Source organism: Colius striatus, chromosome 3 (genome assembly GCF_028858725.1).
Source record: "Colius striatus isolate bColStr4 chromosome 3, bColStr4.1.hap1, whole genome shotgun sequence".
Taxonomy (NCBI): Eukaryota; Metazoa; Chordata; class Aves; order Coliiformes; family Coliidae; genus Colius; species Colius striatus.
In genome coordinates, this window is record NC_084761.1 from 50816545 (window position 1) to 50835394 (window position 18850).

The following is an 18850-nucleotide window of genomic DNA, read 5'->3' on the forward strand; positions in this document are numbered from 1 at the left end:
TTCCCTTAGGTCAGATTGCTGGAACTCCTTTGAGTGAATTATCAAAATTGGGAATTCTGTTCACAACTTCTTTCTGTTGATGTTGTTTTGATTGTCAGTGACTTCATCTCCTTGCCTTGTGATAAATCACAAGAGGATTTGTAATGTCACAAGATGGGACTTCAGATAGGAAGAGTGTTTATCACAGAGACACATAAGTGAACTCCCGGGCTTTGCAGACTACACAATCTACAGGCAATGTATATGTAGTTGGTATGCTCAGGGGCTTGTAAAAACCTCCAAAAAGGCAAATGTGTTATCTTAGAAGTTTAATCATGGATTTATAATACCTGTTTCAACATCTCTTCCACCAACAAAATCTAGAGATGCATGATCTAGAAAATCACTGAAACTTTGTGGGTTTGGTTTTGATCCAAGTACTTTGTCATGCTACCACTGTCCAAGTACTACAGAGTAACTGGTTTCTCATCATACCAGTGCAAGTCTAGATAAATTCTCCATCTGTTCATGAAAGCAGACTTTGAAGTTGTACAGTGCTGTGTAAGGTGGCCACGCATACAACAGTTAGCAAACATTCCAGTTTCAATGTTAAGTGTTAGCAGCCTGCCTTTAGCTTCTGGCAGCATAGGATAATGAAGAATGAGATGCATTGTGTTTCTCCTCTTCCCATAATGTAGTGATTTGTTACTTAGGTGCGTCTTCATTGTTGCACAAAGTAGCGGAAAGACTGCTAAACAGGTTATGAAGGGAAAACTGCATATGCCAAGCTCCTGGAGGATATGCACAGACCCCAGAGTCCCGGGTGCTGCATCATGTGATGACTTAAAGCTAGCTGACCCATTCACTTCCCAACATAGCCGAACAAGGCCTCTGTCCTAGCAGTTGTGTTGCCATTGCAGAGATGCATTCTCCTTTCCGTAGTTCCCAAATAGGAACCAGGCATCTGGCTAAAGCACCACAGTCCTGCTCTTGCATTTGAGAGTATGAGTAAGAGGGATGATTATGCAGTGTCATGCACCAAAAGGAGATCCTTGCACTGCAGCTGTGAATCACTTTTCTAAATTAAAACCATGTGTCTCAAAGAAAAATATACTGTGTGTTCTCTAGAAAAATACCACAGACAGCCAGGAACTGGTCCAGCTTCCATGTCAATGGGAGTCTCTACATTGGCTTTAGTGGGAAGTGAATCAAGTCCCAGATTGATCCTGACGGCTTTCTCACCCGAGGTGTTTACACCTGATTTTCACTCCTCAGCAGGGTTTAACATTGCACAGTGTGTGTTGTTTGCTGCAATAGGAAGAACCAGAGATACTGGTTTCATAGGGAGTAGAAGGTGTTGCCGGAACTGCACCAGTAGGCATGATGCATTTCTCCATTGCCACCATATATGTAGCGGGAGAGTGTTTTAAACAGCCTCTTGTTGTAATATTCCTTTTCTTTTTAGGGAAGTCATCAACAAAGAAAACATTCCCTCTGGATTCGGCAATCTTGAAGACTGTATTCTAGCTGCTCAAGAAGTAGAAAAATTACAGGACAACAGCTCCGGATATCTTAGTGAAAGGAATAAACCAAAACGACAGAAATCCAGCTCCAAACTTTCAGAGCTTAATGACAACCAGGACAGTCCTGTGGTAAGCCAGCATGCTGTACTATTTGACACCTAGTACTAGGATGGGAAAAAGTCCATTTTTTTATTTTAGTGCACAACTGATTCCTTTGGGAACTAAAGACAACTCATTTTTGCCAACAGTACAAGTAAAAGTGGCTATTTTGGACTGTGGGGAGCAGTGAGTCCTGTATTTGTAACCTTTGTGATGAGGCAACTGAGAAACAGCATTTCTGCTATGATACTCCATCTGTAGTAATTTTCTCTTTCCACAACTTTTTCCTTTTTTCTTCTGAATTCAGCAAAGTTTTTTGGAAAGAGGAAAAGGAAGTAAGTCTTTTTCCAGGTCTTTCAAAAGTCTTGCAAGGAGATAGGAACCTCAGGTATAGGTTCACATGTTTAAGTCAAGTTTATTTTTATATTCCTGCTTAGTTCTGAAACTGTAGATCACAAGTGACTTCTTGACAATGAGATGACAAAGATGTTATATGCATGTTCTCTAAAGTCTGTGTGTTAGCATGGTGTTTGCAATATGCAAAACACTGGAGTGTGTTGGTCCAGAAGATGATCCCTCCAGCTACCTTGTACTGAGGGAGTGAAGGACACTGATATAATGTCCTGAAAATCTGGAATAGGGTGGAATTTCTGCAGCATATTCTTGTGTGATCTTCACAGTAGAAGACAGTTTGCCAACTTTTACAAGCTGTAGAGTAAACTGACGCACCTTCCTTCTTTCTTAACCAAACCATTGACATTGTAGTGTCAGCAGTTCGCACTGTGCTTCAACATAGGGACTGCTTACAGTGGCAGAAGTGCTATGCGTCACGGTGCCTGGCACCAGGCATGCGTTACAGGGTTGTACTTGATTCCATTTTAGAGCCTGCTGTGAGTGAGTTCCTTCTTAACATGACAGTGTGTGGGACTCATTTAGGTCAGACAATTGCAATGATCTGATGCTCTTGCCTTGTGCAGAGGTTCAAGGGAGGGACAAATTTGACTTCTCTCTGTGATAAAAAGAAGGTAAGAGGCCAAACATTGTAGGCTCTACTTAGATTTAGTGCTCCGTATCAGTAACCTACTCATATGATACTTAATGAAAGAGCACAGCAAGATAGACGCACTCTCACTTTGCATCCATGCTTGTAACAATGGGCGTTAAGATAGGCAAAGGTCAAGTGCTTACACTCTTCTGTGCACCTCTTCTCTGTACCTATAGAGTTTTAAGCAGTTTAAATGTAAATGAGTTTGACTCACTGACAGAAGTGTCTGCTTTTGCTGTGGACCATGAAAACATTCATGAAATCTTAAAACGTGCCCAGAATAAACATCCTCAGACTTACTGTGTCCACTGGACTTTGCCCTGCCCCTCATTTTTGGATCTCATAAGGGGCAAAGTCTGAAAGGAACATGAAATGCACTAACCTTGCAAGAAAAGCACTTTAATCAAGATACCCATCACTGTGGTTCCTGCTTGCTTTGCTAGAGGAAGTGTCACAGTGGGATTGTCAACTGGGAGCATTGTTATGAAACAGCTTGCAGAGAGCATGATGCTGCTCTTTTTGAAGAGCAAAGGCTGCTTTTTAAGTTTTCATGAGCATGCTTATTTCATGCGTTTCAGGGTTTACCAGCAGGATGCTTTCTTTTGGCAACATCTTTACTCTTCAAATAATAACTGAAATCACACTGCCTACTTGGAGTATCAAAGGACATAACCTACACCTTAGCATTTTCTGATAGCTCTTCATCATGTGAACAAGTTTGTGATGTTGTATCTTCTTAGCCACCATTTTCTGAGCCTTCCTGCTTTTCAAAGCCTGAAGGAGTATGTAGGACAGTGTGTGGAAGCTTCCCTGGAAGCTTTCCTCTTAGCTGTCCGATTGCATCTGACTCAAAAGTGTACATCAGCGGTGGAAAAACTGTCAGTTCCACTTACTCTCCCAAACAAACCAACCACAAAGCACTGAAAAAGCTTGTAACTGCATTTCAGAGACATGGGAGTCAGGTACCAGTAGGACTTAAGAATCACATTAAACAAGGCTGGAATGACTGAGCTGTGTCACCTTATGAAGCTGGAGGTGTAGCAGGTGAAAAAGGGATGTGACTACTCCAATAAGCATGTGCACGCATTTCCTGGGGCTGTACCCATACTCCATTCTGCTGACTGATTTCCTCCTATTTAAGAGAGACTTGCCCAGAAGACAGGGTAGAAAACCTGGACATGTCCCCAAAGTGGCAACGTGGCTTGTCTTCACAGTACTTTCTCAAGCTCTTAGAGGATAACAGTGTTAATGTTTCTTATGGTAGCCAAGACAAATTTCAGAACAAGTTGTCATAACCAATTGAATTTCTTGCCCTGCATTGGTGTTATAACAACTTCACATTACCTCTGTATATGGCAGTCTCTTTGCATTCTCTGTCTGTTTAAGAAACTAGGGAAGAGTTTGGCAGAGAAGGGGAATATTTTCTGAAATGAAGATAGGATAAGGAGTCCAGCTGGGAAAATGCTGTGGATTTTCGTACCTGCTCTTGCAGGGCCTTTACACACCACAGAATTGCTCTCAGTCTCAGCCCATCTGTCAGTCTGTAAAATGGTAACTGGCAGGGTACCTTGCAGCATTATTCTGTCAGATATTTTGAGGTTGTCTGATGAAAAAGATGAAGCAGTGAGCAGTCTGTAGGCAATAGAGTGGGGGTTTTGTTTTGTTATAAATGTGCAGCAGGCAATAGTCTTATTGTTGTCTTGTTTCTAGAAGTCCTGTTGGATATTTCTATATCTGATCTGTTTAATGGCCTGCAGCTTGGATTTGTTTTTCTCATGTATCTTACTGCTTTAACATTTACTGTATTACAGAGTATGGAAAGCTTTAGCTCATCCAGGCTTATAGACAGAACAGGACCTGATGACATGGAATTTTTATCTGAAGAAAGGTGATTTTTTTTTTTTAATATATGTGTTATTTTATTTTCCCCAGGGTTGTAGTACAGCCTAAGAGGTCTTCCACCACAGGCTATGAGGGTGACATTTAGTTATGCTGCAGAACAGCATCACTTAGCATGTTAGCTTCAAAGCAGAACTGTGCAGAGGCACTCCGTACACTGTGTGGGCTCTACCCAGCAGCATATGCCAATATAATACTTCTCACAACACTTTAGGAATGTCACACTGAAGATGCTTATAATATAGACTTGAAAAGATGTCAGCTGTGAAGCACCTGAACCAGCACACTCCACACAGGAGAGTGCAGGACACGTCTCACCGGGCCTCTTGGTTGGGAATCCAGCCCTTTTTCTTTGTGCTTCACTCTTCTGTGAGAGCTGTGCAGCCCTGCTCTGCTCACCTGAGAGAACAATTTATTTCCACAGTTACATTTGTTGAGACAGTTGTATTGGTTTGGATTAAGGGCACAGTAAGTATGCTACAGTAGCAAGAATCTAAAAACGTGTGTGCAGAAGTCCTGCTTGGTTTTGTTACAAGTCTGGTTTTGTATTTGTAATATGTTGGTTTGTTTTTGTTTTTTTGTAGCAAAGAAAGTGAAAACGATGAGGTTTTTTTCAGGCACTCTCAGGTTGGTATTTTTGGGGTTTCGTGTTTCACTTTTGTGGTCTCTAAATGGGGTTTTTATTGAGTAGAAACAAATAGTTAAGCATATAGTTCTGTGAAATTTTATTTCTCCCAAAGAAATTGAGCTAGTATTTGCTTTTTCTTTCCCTTCCTTCTACTTTTTATTTACAGAATTTAGGGAGCCTTATAACTACTGAGGAGTCTGAAAGCATCTACTTCAGTCCTTTCAATCCCTCCTTGCCAAAAAGGGAAGTTTGGTTTAAGTGATGCCAAGTTCCCCTATTAATCATTGCAAACAGGGTGTGTGACTGATTATCTCCCAAGGTAGTAAGATTAGCCTCGTCTCTCTTGATTTCTCTAAAATAACTTGGTCTTTTATTATGATTCTATGATTTCCCAGTACAATCTATCGCATTTGAACATAGGTGTCTGTGATCCATTTGTCTCAGGAAACTGAGTCATCTCCTGCTTTTCTTTAAGCATTGGTGGTTGGCATGGATGTCAGGAGGGGAGATGTAACACCCATGGTAGCAGTTTTTTCCCCAACTTTCACTTTCTGCTCAACACCCACCTCCTGCATTCACTTTGTGATGTTTTTCATCTAACTGTTCAGCAAAGCAAAGGCTGGGGTTAGGTTAGTGGTTCATTTGGGTTTGCTTGAAACATCTAGACAGCTAAGCATTTAAAACACTAGGGAGAGTTATCTGAGGCACCCTTCCATCAGTTGTGCTCCCATTTTAGAGGAGCATGTTAAAGCAGCTGTGGACCATGTCTAATTTCTCTAGCCATCTGGAATTAACTGAGGGCTGACAGTATTTTTAAACTAGCCTCCTCATGTGTGTTTGGGTTTGTTCTTTTGTTTTGTTTTTTTTTAAATAAAACCCACTATGCATTTATTACCTTTGAAAGAGTTTGTTTCTGATAGGTATTGTTTCTATCTAGCAGGAGAGGTAAAAGAGATTATTTGCTAACAGTTGGGCTCTAACCAACTGTGTTGTAGCTGTAACAGTTCATGGAACACTGAAACGTGTAACCTCTGCAAGGAGTGTTTAGTGCTGCCTTTGATCACTGCTCTGACTGGGCTTAAAAGGATCCAGTTGGCTCCAAGAGGGTCGGTAATCCCCAATGATCCTGCATTTTCTCGTGAGCTGTTCTGTTTTCCAGAGTGTGGATTTTGCAACCCCTTTTTCCTCATGTACTGGTTTGTACGTGAGGTATGTGGAGATGGTGCTGTCACTGCCATGACACACAGTACTCTCATTAAGCTTTGAAATTGGTCCGGGGGAGGTATATTTGAATATGAAATCATAATCTTAAAATAAACTTTTCCTTAGGAAGAGTTTTAAAATTCAGAATATTAACTGTGGGAGAAAATGTAGCCTTAACCCAGAGATTGTATTATATAGGAATTACAAGGTCAAGAAAATGTTACATTCCTGCAGGGTAGTTGTACATTCCTTGTCCCTTTAAGCTGTTTGCTAACAACCAACTCATTCAGGATGGGGAAGGGACAGAGACTTTCTTATTCTTTTTTCTCCCCCCGTCACCAATCTGAAGATACTAAGAAAGGTATTTGAAAGTTGCCATAGCTAACAATTGTGCAGACTTGGGTCTTCACGAGGCACTAAAATTACTTTGAAACATGTCCCAAATGAATTTTAGATGGTCTTGTAGCTTTTATAATCTGCCCTTGGAAGTAGCTAAGCTGCAGGATGTAGACTGTGATTAGAAAAATACAGGTTTCTACTACCCAGGTTTTGATAAGGGAAGGGAGAATGAAAGCAGCTGGCTTATCCCTTAGTTACTTAAATCTGTAGTTACAGGTACCTGCAAAGCATGGCTGCAGAAGCAGCTTCTAAAAGTAGAGCTCAAGTGCCTAGTTTGAAGATGTTTTTTTTTTTTTTGTGGTCATTTGTGTAATATCTGCAGTACACTGTCTGCCAACTGTTACTGAGATCATCAATTTGCTGGCCTTTTAATTTGTAAGAAATTGTGGCACATCCATACCTAAACCACAGCAGTTCTCCCTTACTTGATTTTTATCCTAGAGCTTGGCAACTGGTAGTATCAGAAAATCAAATAGGAAAATAAGAAATGGGAATACTGAATTATCTACCGCTCAATGGTTTTGGAGCACTAATGCAAAGAAGATTAAACATCTGCTTTCTTGAGTCTCCTGGGTTCATACCACCATTCTTCTTCAGAACTCCTAATGATTTATTCATTGTATTAGAGACTACATCAGTGAGCAAGGGAAGGAAAGTAACTGGCTGCAGGCACAGCAGAGACCTGTTTTTAAACAGTTTTTTAAGTGTTTCCAACAACTAAAGTGACTTTAGAAGGAAGAAGACAACAATATGAGCTTTCTAATATATCTGTAATTAAATGCTTACCCATCTGGGAAGTGTTTTTGTATCTGCTACTGATAGCTTTTGAGAGTCTTAGTAAGTCAGGAGATTGTACACTTCATAGACAGACATTTCACTGTGATTAGTATCAGTGATGACAAGATGGCATTTTCAGATAGCTCCTTTTGAAACTGTTAAAATCTAGGTGAGTTCCTCTCTTCACACTTCTTGATGTTACTAAAATTAGCACTTACTTTGAAACTTATTACTTTATTTCTTTCAGCCTTAAAATACTGTACTGGCAATGTAAATGCAGTTTACCATCTGTTACAGTTAGTTCTTCAGTAAATCTAGAAGACTGCCCGTTTCTGGCCACTGACCAGTCTTCCTGTCTGTAATGCACACTGACTATTTTGGTCCTGGCAAGAAGTTTTTTACTGGCCCTTAAAGAAATATTTAAGTCCTCCCAGCCTGGAAGCAGCTTAAAAGATATTGAATGGTGAATTAGCATTTTTCCATGTACAGCTCTCACAATAAACACATTTGTAATCAGGTTTAGTGTCAAGCTGTACGAGTTATTAATGCTTGGCAAACTGTCATCTATTGTTTCCTTTTGTTATGATGTTTCAAAAAGTCAATTTATTGAAATAAAAAGAAAATACAAACCTTAAACAAATACAATGCAGAGCACTCTTTACAGATGCCAGGGTGTTCATCACCTAGGCTTTTAGAACTGTAGAACCACTCAGGTTGGAAGGGACCTCGAAAGATCACTTGGTCCAGCTTTTCATGGGAATGGGATCTTAGATTAAATTAGGTTATCTAGCACCCTGTCCAGTTGCAGGAATTAATGGGATTGAATCCAGATAAAAACACTTATTAGTATGATTTGTCTAATTTTTTTCCCCTCTCTACATGAAACTTGTTTTTCTCTCTCAAAAGGGGAAAAAAAAACCAACACAAACACGTTGTTAGCTTTACTCAGATGAAAAGACTTAAATGTGCTGTCATGGCATGTACTAAGGATATTGATTTAGTGCAGTTTGGCCGTGCTTCTAGATTCACACGGAAAACATGCCCAGATGTACCAGATGTCTTCTTTAGGCACATTTTCTTCACACATCAGCATACCCAGATTGCTAACTAGTTTATCAAAATACCTGCAGGGGGAAAATCTGTATATTGACTACCTGCTGAACTATATTTGAGAGAATTATGCCTAAGCTATTCTTACCAGGATCAAATAGTTTATGTAGTGATGTTTTTTGTTTGTCGGTGAGTTTATACCTCTCACACTGTGTGTTTATACCTCTCACACTGTGTGTTTATGTACATGCTTTACAGTTCCTTTTCCTTGCTGCCCTCTGTGAGGTATTACAGCTCATTTATTTTAGAGTGACAAAACTGCTCGTGTCATCAAGCAGCATTACAGACACGCGCACTGTGTGTCTGGCTTGTGGGAATGGCAGCGATTTCTGCATAAATGCACACGACGTGTGGTATGTGCAGGGGTGAATAGTGGTGAGGCAAACAGCAGCTGCTTCTAGGTAGTACTAGATGATGAATCATTTACTTGACAGCATTCTGCCTTTTTTTTTCCCCCTAAGTCATTGGATGCTTGTGTGGATTTTTTGGCTTTTCCCCAGAGTCCACACTGCTTCCAGCTGAGATGCCAAACCCCGCTGCAGTTTGGATTTGCGCAACACCGCTTTAATACCCAGAGCTCCTCCATAAATAGTTCTGCTCTCCCCACGCCCAGCTAGAAAACAACCACAGGAAATCGGGGAATGTGCAGCCAGCACAGCTTAGCTGGCACTAATTGATCTGAGCCAGCACAGCCTGCATGAGAGCATTCATCTACGTTGCCTGCACTGCTCGCTGTCTGCAGCTGCTACCTTATGAGCTCCAGTGCCTGCTTTTTAGAAGACACCATATTGCTACAGCCTTAAAACAGCAGCAGCATTTTTATTGTTGCTCCAAGGAGTTGTACTCCTGTAGGAAGTGTACGCAGACACCCCCTGTCTCTTCCTTCTCCCTGCCTTTCTCCCTCCCTTTTCATCCCAATTGATTACCGTAGGCTTTTTCGGCTGCATGCTGTTGTCAGGGGAGGCAGTCTCGGGAACTTGTAATGGCTTTCTAAAGAAGGAAAAATTCAAGGAAGGCGAATGGACGGATGTTTTTACTGGTGTGAGTGAGCAATCAGTCGGTCAGGGTCACCAAGCAGGGGACTTTAATTTGGAGCTGGAAATGTAAGAGTCTGTTTGTTATGGATCTTTTTAGCTAAAGGCGTGAGCTTACTGCTGCTGTGACTGCAGGGGTTGTTTTTCCTCCTCTGCCTCCTGAAGCTTTTTTTTTTCTTTCTCTTTCATTTCTGTGGGTGTATGGGAATATAGCTGACTTCAAGTATGAAGATTCAAGAGCATCCAAGCATTCCTGAAAACAAGTTGCAAAGAAATCAAGATGCTGATGATCAGGAAAACAGCTTTGTGTCAGAAGTGCCTCGTCTGGATTTGACATCGCTGTGTGATGACAATAACTGGGAAGGTAAGACTGTGTGATGGCTGGCCATATGAGTGATGAGAGAGAGTGGGAAACCTGAGTGGGCTGGGTATACCTTTATGTGATGACGTTCCCTTGCCAAAAACAACAGGAAAGCAATTTTGTCCTGATTATGGAACTGAAAGTTTGGTAACCTGGAAGTTGAATACTGGATGAGTACTAATTCTACTTATCACTTAGAGAAAGAAAAAATAATTGTCTTATTCTTGAAGTTATTTTCATGTGCTGTTTACTACTCTAAGTCCCTCAAGATAACTTACGTTTCAAGATAACTTATTTCTTGGTAGCTGGTCACTCAAGTATTTAGCTAGACTGCCCTACACCTCAAAGAGGTCTAAAAGTAACCTTCATCTTTCTCCCTTTTCTTCCACTTCAGTCACAAGTTGGAAATAATGGTTTGGATCTGAAAAGCACAACTCAAAAAAAAAACGCTGTCTGTCATCTAGTCTGTCTTTTGATGGCTCTTAAGAACAACTTTTTCGTTAATGTATGCTATGAAAAATATCCAATTGCCAACTCAAACAGCAGTGTTAAATTGCATGTGCTTTAAATTATTTTAATACTGTTTCTTAACTCTCATCTTTAAAAGCATATGCTTGGTTGGCTGTTTGCACTGACTCAGAGTGGAGAATCTGGGGGAACTTTCTAGATGCCAAGAACCTCAGTTTCATTTGAAATTGAGATTAATTGAAGGTGTTCAGCACTTCTGGGATCAAACTCTTTTCCAATTACTGAGCATGTCTCTACAAACAAGCAAAAATTCTTCTGTTATTCTGCATTTAAGAAGTGAAAGAGGGGTTTTGACAAGGAAGAAACAGGAAAAATAGAAATGTGGTGTTTTAATAAAGCAAGAGAGGGGGAAATATACATTTTCCCTCTCATGCTTTATTAAAACAACACACTTTTAGAGCACTTTTAGTGTTCTAAAAAACCAAACTCTGAGGAACACTGAGAGGCTCTCTGCTCCTGCCTCCACAGCGTACATGACCTAGTATATTTTGCCTTTTCCTCTAGAAGGGGAGTAGCTATGATAATTTGGGCATGAGTAAAGCAAACCTGGAGCCATGACTGCCTTTGATTGTGCTGGGCAACCAGTCACCCTGAATGGGAGGGAATGTCTGCCAGCCAGGCAGGGATTCCCTGGGTGGTGTCACCACGAATGCAGCATGGCTGATCAAAGCACCAGGGAAGGGCTCTCAGAAGGCCTTGGCCTCCTCATGTGTTTGCTGAGATGCTAAGTAGCCCTGCCCCGCAGGGTGTCGAGCCAGGGTGAGCATATCTGTGTTCTCAGAGGTGATGTGGAGCTTCAGCCATCATGTGAACCCTTGGAAAAAATGGCTCTCTTTTTTTTTTTTTCCTTGGATTACTAATGAGAGTCATATGAATGCATGAAGAGGAGAACACAGCTCCTTTCTGTCTGCCAAAGGCTTTCCCATCCTGTGAAATAAATTGCATCTTTGGTACAACTCCATCTTTGTAGGCATGCTCTTGTGTTTGGATTCTAGCTTTCTTGTCCTGAAAACATGAAACAGGATTATAAGCATGCCTGACTGTCCTTGAAGAGTGCTTCTCTCTGATTGTTCCTTCCTCCATTGTGTTCACATGTATTTCACAAGAGGAGGTGGACAGTCGCAAAAGAATCATCTATCTGGGATGAGAGATATCATCTTCTAAAATGAGTGCTTTCCAGAATCACCATTTTGTTGGCACAGATGAAAGAGCAGCAAAATGGTGCCTTCTGTGTCTCAGCAAGGACAGACTGATTCTTTCCTAGCTGTGCATGTGAAATCAAGCTTGCAGCATCCAGAAAGGAGAAGGTGTTAACATCAACTCTCAGACTGCTTTTGTGGCTGATGGCAGTCTCGTTGATACTGGCTTTGCAAGGCAGGGTTGTATCACTTGCCCAGAGCTCTAGTAGCCTGGGCATTCTCCCTTCCCCTGCCAGCCAGCCTGTGCCTCTCAAACCTTCGCACATCTCTTCAGGATCCATTACGCGTCTTTGACTGCATTCCCAGTGAAAAGGGAAAAGACTGTGCCTCCAAATGCAGTAACACTGCCTTATTTATTGCTTTACTCTTGCAAATTTGGTAGGTCCATCTCTCAGGAAATTACCCATTTCTTCAGGACACAAGCTGGCTTTTGCAGGCAGGATCTTCTGTATCTACTTCAGGATCTAATGCGGGAGATAAGAGCATCTAGCAATGAGGTCAACTGCTGGGCCTTAAGTGGCTGTGGAAACAATTACAAGTTGAGGGGTTGCCTTCAGCTATAGCTGTGATGCCTCCATCAAATGTTAGGAAAGAGCCTTAAGGAATGGGCACAAAATTACATGAGACAACCTTGTCCATTGACCAGCTTTTATTTGTCATTCAGGTGGGCTCTCCATCGTGTAAAGCCCAGAGCTGCCTTAAAAACCCTTATTCAGGTGCACAGAGCTCTCATAACTGCTGCCAAGTGAGGTGGCTGGGCCCTCTGCATTATATATTATACTAGACGTAATGTTTACCTTTTTGTTTGCTTGTTTGGAGTTGGTTTGTTTTGCAAAGTTCACCACACAGTTAAATCACTACACAGGAGGAGATATTTGCTATACTTTTCCAAGCTACATTCACTTTACCTAAAGCTGAGCAGAGAGAGGGCACGTGTGCAGTAATCCTCAGGCTACGGATGCAGTAAGTGAGCAATGCCCCAGGAAAATTCAAGTGATGAACACTTAGCCTGAGTGCATTTACCATAATGCAAGAGAAGTATTTGACTAGTGTGCCATTTGGCCAATGGAGATGAAATAGTTGGGTATGAACCAAGTTGTCCCTGTGAGCTGGGGTGTCTGTCTGCTAGGCTTGCCTGCTAAACTGGTTGGTCAGTGCCAACTGAGACGACTTGCAACCAAGCATTTTCAGAGCTGCTTCCATAGCAAAGGGATTTTAATTGTTGTGGATTACATTTGAATTGAGTGCCGTGAGGGAAGAGGACAGAGTGTTCTCTCACGGTCCAGCGCCGTCGTGCAGATTTCTTACCAAATGTTTCTAATTCAAGCCCACAATTTAATATCCTGCCCTCAAGGAAAATCTGGAAGTCTGTTGCTCTCTGTAACAGTGACTGGCTCTGTCAGCAGCTTGGAGCTGAACAGGCGGTTCAGTAAGTCAATACGATGCCTGTGATTGCTGCCTACGTCGCCTGGTTACTGATGCTTTCAGAAAAGTTCTGCAGATGAGATTTCAAGCAGAGTTTGCAGTAACCAGCACTTATGAAACAATCCATGCACATTTTTTCTGCAGACTTCCAAGCCTAAACTTCAGCTTTTATTCTTTTTGTTTTAAGACACAGTTTGAGTTCTCAGTGTTGAGAGCTCAAGTATTGCAGCACTGAGACCCTGAGGGTGAAGCTGATCTAGAAATAGTTGCGACACTGACCTAATTGATATTTTCCCATGAAAAAGTGATGCCAACAAGTTAAAAAGAGTAAGGCAACAGGAAACCTGGATTTAGATTTATTTTTTTCAACACTGTGGACTTAGGTACATCGGTGTATTTACATGTAACACTCTAGCATAAGAAATCAAAAGGTGATGAAACACTGTATTTTTATTGGTATGGGTAGGAAAGAATAACTGCATTGTTTACAGATTTCATTTTATAGCATCAATATTTAGAGTATTTTCTTTTTCATTGTTTAGTATGACATTGTAAACAAAATACAAAGTTGGCATGCTAGCTGAGAGATGTGTCATCACACCAACTGAAAAGGCCTGCTAGCGCTTTATTTCAGCTAGTCTTTTTGATCCATGTAGGAAGAATACCTCCTGATATATTCACACAAGGATGTTTTCAAACAGTTATTTATGAGTAAAATAGTTTGTCACTGATCTAGAGAATGTTTTGAGGCTTTAAAATGCTTTATTTACTTTGTTAAGAGAGGTCTTTCAAGTGGGATTTAATACTAGCAGCTCAGGTGTTGTAATTATTTTAGGCTTTTTAGTCCCTCTGGACCTGCTTCAGTTTACAGCAGATAAAATTTGGCCTCCTCTTTTTTCAGATGGGTGTGTGTAAAAGTAGTGTTAGAAGCTGTGTGGCTGCAGAGAGGGAAACTGGAGATGCCTGTGGCATTTTCCCAGCTGTACCTCAGGTGGAACGCGTTTGTGGGCACCCCTCTGTTGATTTGGCAGTCCTCAGTAACCTTGTGGTAAATGTACAACGTAACAATTAAAAAAAAGTCAGTATTTATCAGCAAGATGGATTGGAGCTCACCACTAATATGGTAACTTGATACAATTCATCTTTCTTCCTTCTTGCGTGAAACAAGTTTATGAGTATCTCCAGCCCTCTGTATGGCAGGTTGGCGGAGAAGCTGTATTGCCATGGTCATATGTGCCTATAGACTTCTGCAGAGTGATACCTGGCAGATGGCTGACAGCTTTGTTGAATGATTATCTGTTTGTGGGATTTTGAGAGGGAGTGCAGCACTTCTGAAGGACTGCAGGCTCAATACCAGCATATTTCACCACTTCTGTGCCGACTTAGGAAAGACATACCTAAAAGAAATGCATTGAGAGTCTAACCAAGAAATAGAAATTGTTTTCACCCTGTCTCTGCATTGGTACAGCCATAGTGGTTAAATAGTCCCAAATATTCATGAATGATTTTCATTATGGGAAATAGGTGTGAAAACGGTGTGGAAAGAATGTGGAGATGAGTAGAAAAATTAGAGTTTTCTCTGAGCGAGAGAGATAACGAATAAGGGTTAACTGCTTTGTCACATCAATGGTAAGAAAGATAGAACCTTTACATTCTTTATTAAGATTTTATACTTCAATCAGCAGAAAGAGGAAAGGGTGACTATTAACTTTGATAGCAGATACTTCAAACCTGAAGCATTAAGTCCAGGAATTTAGCAGTCTTCAGAAAAGAGTCAAGACTGGTAGTTGTCTCGGATAAATTAGCAGTGAAAGATACTATGTATTCTAATAAACAGGGATTGATTGATTGTGAGCTGTCAGAAAAAGCAACAGCTTTACCCTTAGTGGGTTCCTTGTATATTTATGCAATCCAGCAGTTCCAGTGCTTCCAGCTGAAGTACCCGGCATCTAGCCAGTGAGAGAGAGAAGGCAAGTTGACTACAACTCTGGTCCACTTCCTGATCTGATGTAGATAAAATCCATCATTCTACATACCTGAATATGTTCCTTAATTAATTTGGGAGGGTTAACTGTTTTGGGTACAGATTAGACTTTTTCTTCTAAATTATTTGAGTCAGCAAGAGAAGCAAGTTGCCTATTGGCAAGCCTTCCAGGAGCGAGGGTTAAAAACAGCTGATTTCCTATAGCAGCCATTTCTTCTGTCAAGTCTCAAATGTGATTTTCCCTTTTAGGACTATTTTTTCCTTCTCCTTTTTAACACTTTATCTTCTTGAATGTGAGTTTCTGTTTTGAGGCAGTATTTTGAAATCGACAAAATAGAGAGTACAACATTCCTCGGTCACCACTAGCTTGCATGAGGTCCTTTGCTGTCTTTTGGAGTCTCTCTGAGCCTTTGAAATTCCCTGAATGTCGCATGCTATCTGGGCTATCCACCTTGGGACAAAGTCACATGCATCATGCATGATTAATAATGGCTTTGTTAGCTGGCGTGCGTGGTAGGAGCTTAATTTGGTTACTGCTAAATACGCTGCTGATTTCTTCTAAGTTTATTCCATTTATGTAAATCCCGTGGAGGTGTCGTTTAACAATTCCGAAGAGCAAACTTTCTTTAGGAGTGAGAGCATATTCCAAAAATTGGAAATGAGAGATGTCAGGAAGAATCATATGCATTACTTAACCTCATTCCTGCTAGTAAAATGTATCAAATTCATTCCTTTTGTGCTTGGAGCCTTTATTTTGCTACAAGAGATCTTGTGAGAACTTTTCTGAAATCGTGAGAGATTCAGCGAACTGTGTGACACCAAAGTGTCACAGTTTGGCTGAAGGCTTTGCTCTTTGTTTTACCTTCCACTTCTGTGAGCAAAATATTTCAGATAGATATATCAGATTCTGTAAGCAAAATATTTCAGGTATTGGGAACTGTCAAGGTTGAGTACAGCTTAGAAAAATACTCTGGTTCCAGAAATTGAGAGGTGCAGGCTGCATAAGCTCTCCAGCCCACAGCAAAACAGCCTATGTACACTTGGGACTCGCATACCTCGTTTAAGTAGCCTCTGTGAGCCAGGCTTGTATGTGCTTCACTTACCACAACCCCTGCAAGATTCTCTCATGCAAAAACCTCCAGCCAGCCCTTGCCTTGGTTTGCATGCAGACCAACCTCTGAGCAAAGGCATGCCATTTGTATTCATGTGCTAAGGAGGAAGGGAAGAGGGGAAGAGCATTGTTTGACACCACCTCCTACAGGCAAAATACCAACGAGCCTGTCGTTGCTGAGTTGTAGATGCTCTTGTACTGTCCAAATTGTACATGAGGAAGAATACTAAACAGCATAGAGGTTCTGTAAGGGAATCTTCATGCAATCCATTCTGGGCTATGAAGAAAGATGTTAACCTTGTTCAGCAAAAGGAAATATGGCTTTATTCAAACATTGATACCTTTAAAAGCTCCTTCTCTTCATGGAGGAAGAGTAGACGTACTAGGCACAGGAAATAATGAGTCCATAGCTCTCCAACTGGTCTGGGAGCTTTCTATAAGGTTTTTGTTTTGTTACTTGACTCTAGAAATATTTGTTAGATTTTTAAGTTCAAAGCCTGGCTCTTAAACTGTCTAATCCTGCGGTGCTAAGTAGGAGCATGCAAATCAGCTTAGTAAACTATCTGAACACAAAATGTTAGACTCTTTATGGCATCTGGAGGGAACGATCACAAGATTGAGGCAATTGCTTTCTATGGGCTCCACTATGCTAATCAGCAATCCTAAGTTGGGTTTCCTTTTCTCTTCCACTCCACCATCTCCCTGTAGAACATTGCTTTTATTTCCAGCTGGTTGGAGCATCCAGGGGACTAAAGATTTCCTCACTTTACTACCATGTTGTTAAACAGCAGAAAAAAGAGGGGAACTCAGACCAGATTACTGTCATTATTAATGTACAAGTTAGGCACCCTGTGGAACTGCTAGTAGCTTGATACACTTTTTCCTTGCAGACTAGAAGAGCCTGCATCTACTCCTTCTCTTCGAATTTCCAATAGCAGGTAACAGGATTGTATTGGAGTACTGGAGGCCACAGGAGGACAATTAATATGCTATTCATTTACAGCATGTGTACACCCTGACACAGAAAACAAAAATCCTCATGTAATCAAGTTGCTTCCTCTGTGCTGCCATGTGCCAATAATTCTTTCTTGTCCAGCATTTTATGCCCAAATACTCAGTAATTGGGTTGTTTCAAAAGTAAGATAGAACAAAACTGCATTTCGTATTCTCATAAAAGCCAAAAAAGGTGTCCTAGTCTGTGTACAAGTGGCATTCTGGGGAAGTGCCACCATACGCTTCCTCTTTTCTCACGTTTTTCTAGGTATGTGCTGTGAAATAGTAGTGGTCAGACTTGATCTCAAAGGTGTTTTCCAACTAAAATGGCTCTATGATAACTTTTTCTTCAAAAGTGCTGGCTGGTGTCAGTCTGTGGTAGACACTGGCCAACTTCTGGATACAGTTTTCTGTTGCACCTAGGAAAGGACTTAGGTTTGTGTGGACCAGCCAGAGTGGCCAGGCAATGCTCTGTGTTGCTTTGCATGCCAGACAGCGGCAAATAATGACCCAGAGAATGCCTGACGACAAGGAATCATGGTGCAGGGCAGACAGATCAGGGCTTATTAGAAAAGATGCCTGGAGTCTGTCATATGTGTAAAACAAAAGAGATAAAACCAGCCTTTGTCTTACTGTTCCCAGAGCCCATCCCTGCTCTTTCCTCATGGCAGCGAGACGGCTTAGACTCAGATGAGGCTCGCCTTTCCCCGCAGGCTGGTCGCTTAATTCGCCAGCTTCTGGATGAGGACAGTGATCCTATGCTGTCCCCTCGCTTCTATGCCTATGGACAGAGCCAACAGTACCTGGATGATACAGAAGTGCCTCCTTCCCCTCCCAATTCTCACTCCTTCATGAGGTAGGTTGTGATTTGCCTGTGCTCTCACACCCCACTGTAAAGGGTTTGCACGGTTGCATCAAGCAGCATCTCTCTGGATCACATCTGGTGGATAGCTATGCTGCATTTCATTTGTTTTTATAAAGCTTTTTGGTAACTAATTGTTTCCTGGTTTGGGAATTAATATCTAGGGAGTTGCTGTTGCTGAAAGAAGCTGTTACAGTGTTTCTTTGCTATCTGTTATTAGGGAGTAACAACATAGCTTTCTCACTTCTCTGGGATTTGCCTTTATTTACACAAAGTTTAAGTGGCCTCCCCATGAAGATGTGCTGTGGCTGTTTGGATAAGCTCTTCCTGTCATCTCTGCTCTTGGCAGGAGGCGGAGTTCATCTTTGGGATCTTACGAAGATGACAGAGAGGACCTAACCCCTGCACAACTCACCCGGAGGATTCAGGGGCTGAAGAAGAAGATCAGGAGATTTGAGGAAAAATTCGAAGAGGAGAGGAAATACAGAGTGAGTTTCTAAGATTTAAGTATTTGTATAAAGAGGTATGCCTCAGCAACAAAGGGGAGAGAGATCAAGAGGTCACAGAAAGCTTGAAAGCTTTTATAAGAAAAAAAAAAAGGAAGAAAAAAGCTGCTGCCTAAAGAAAAAGTGCATCTGCATGAACCAAATGACTTTTCCAGGCATTATATACCATCAGTGCGGTACAGGAG

At 41.4% G+C, this 18850-nt stretch overlaps 1 protein-coding gene across 10 annotated transcripts in view; it reads left to right on the top strand.

Moving 5' to 3' along the window:
* The window catches only part of FAM13A (family with sequence similarity 13 member A), a 130634-nt gene that overhangs the window by 93205 nt on the left and 18579 nt on the right, over positions 1 to 18850 (top strand). For 9 of the 10 annotated variants that reach the window (XM_061992405.1, XM_061992401.1, XM_061992402.1 and 6 more), the window contains 6 exons: positions 1445 to 1631; positions 4458 to 4534; positions 5130 to 5172; positions 9910 to 10060; positions 17940 to 18153; positions 18509 to 18647. In XM_061992405.1, coding sequence (XP_061848389.1) covers positions 1445 to 1631; positions 4458 to 4534; positions 5130 to 5172; positions 9910 to 10060; positions 17940 to 18153; positions 18509 to 18647 — 811 coding nt within the window. The remainder of the gene's footprint in view (positions 1 to 1444; positions 1632 to 4457; positions 4535 to 5129; positions 5173 to 9909; positions 10061 to 17939; positions 18154 to 18508; positions 18648 to 18850) is intronic. The other variant, XM_061992403.1, reaches the window with a different exon arrangement.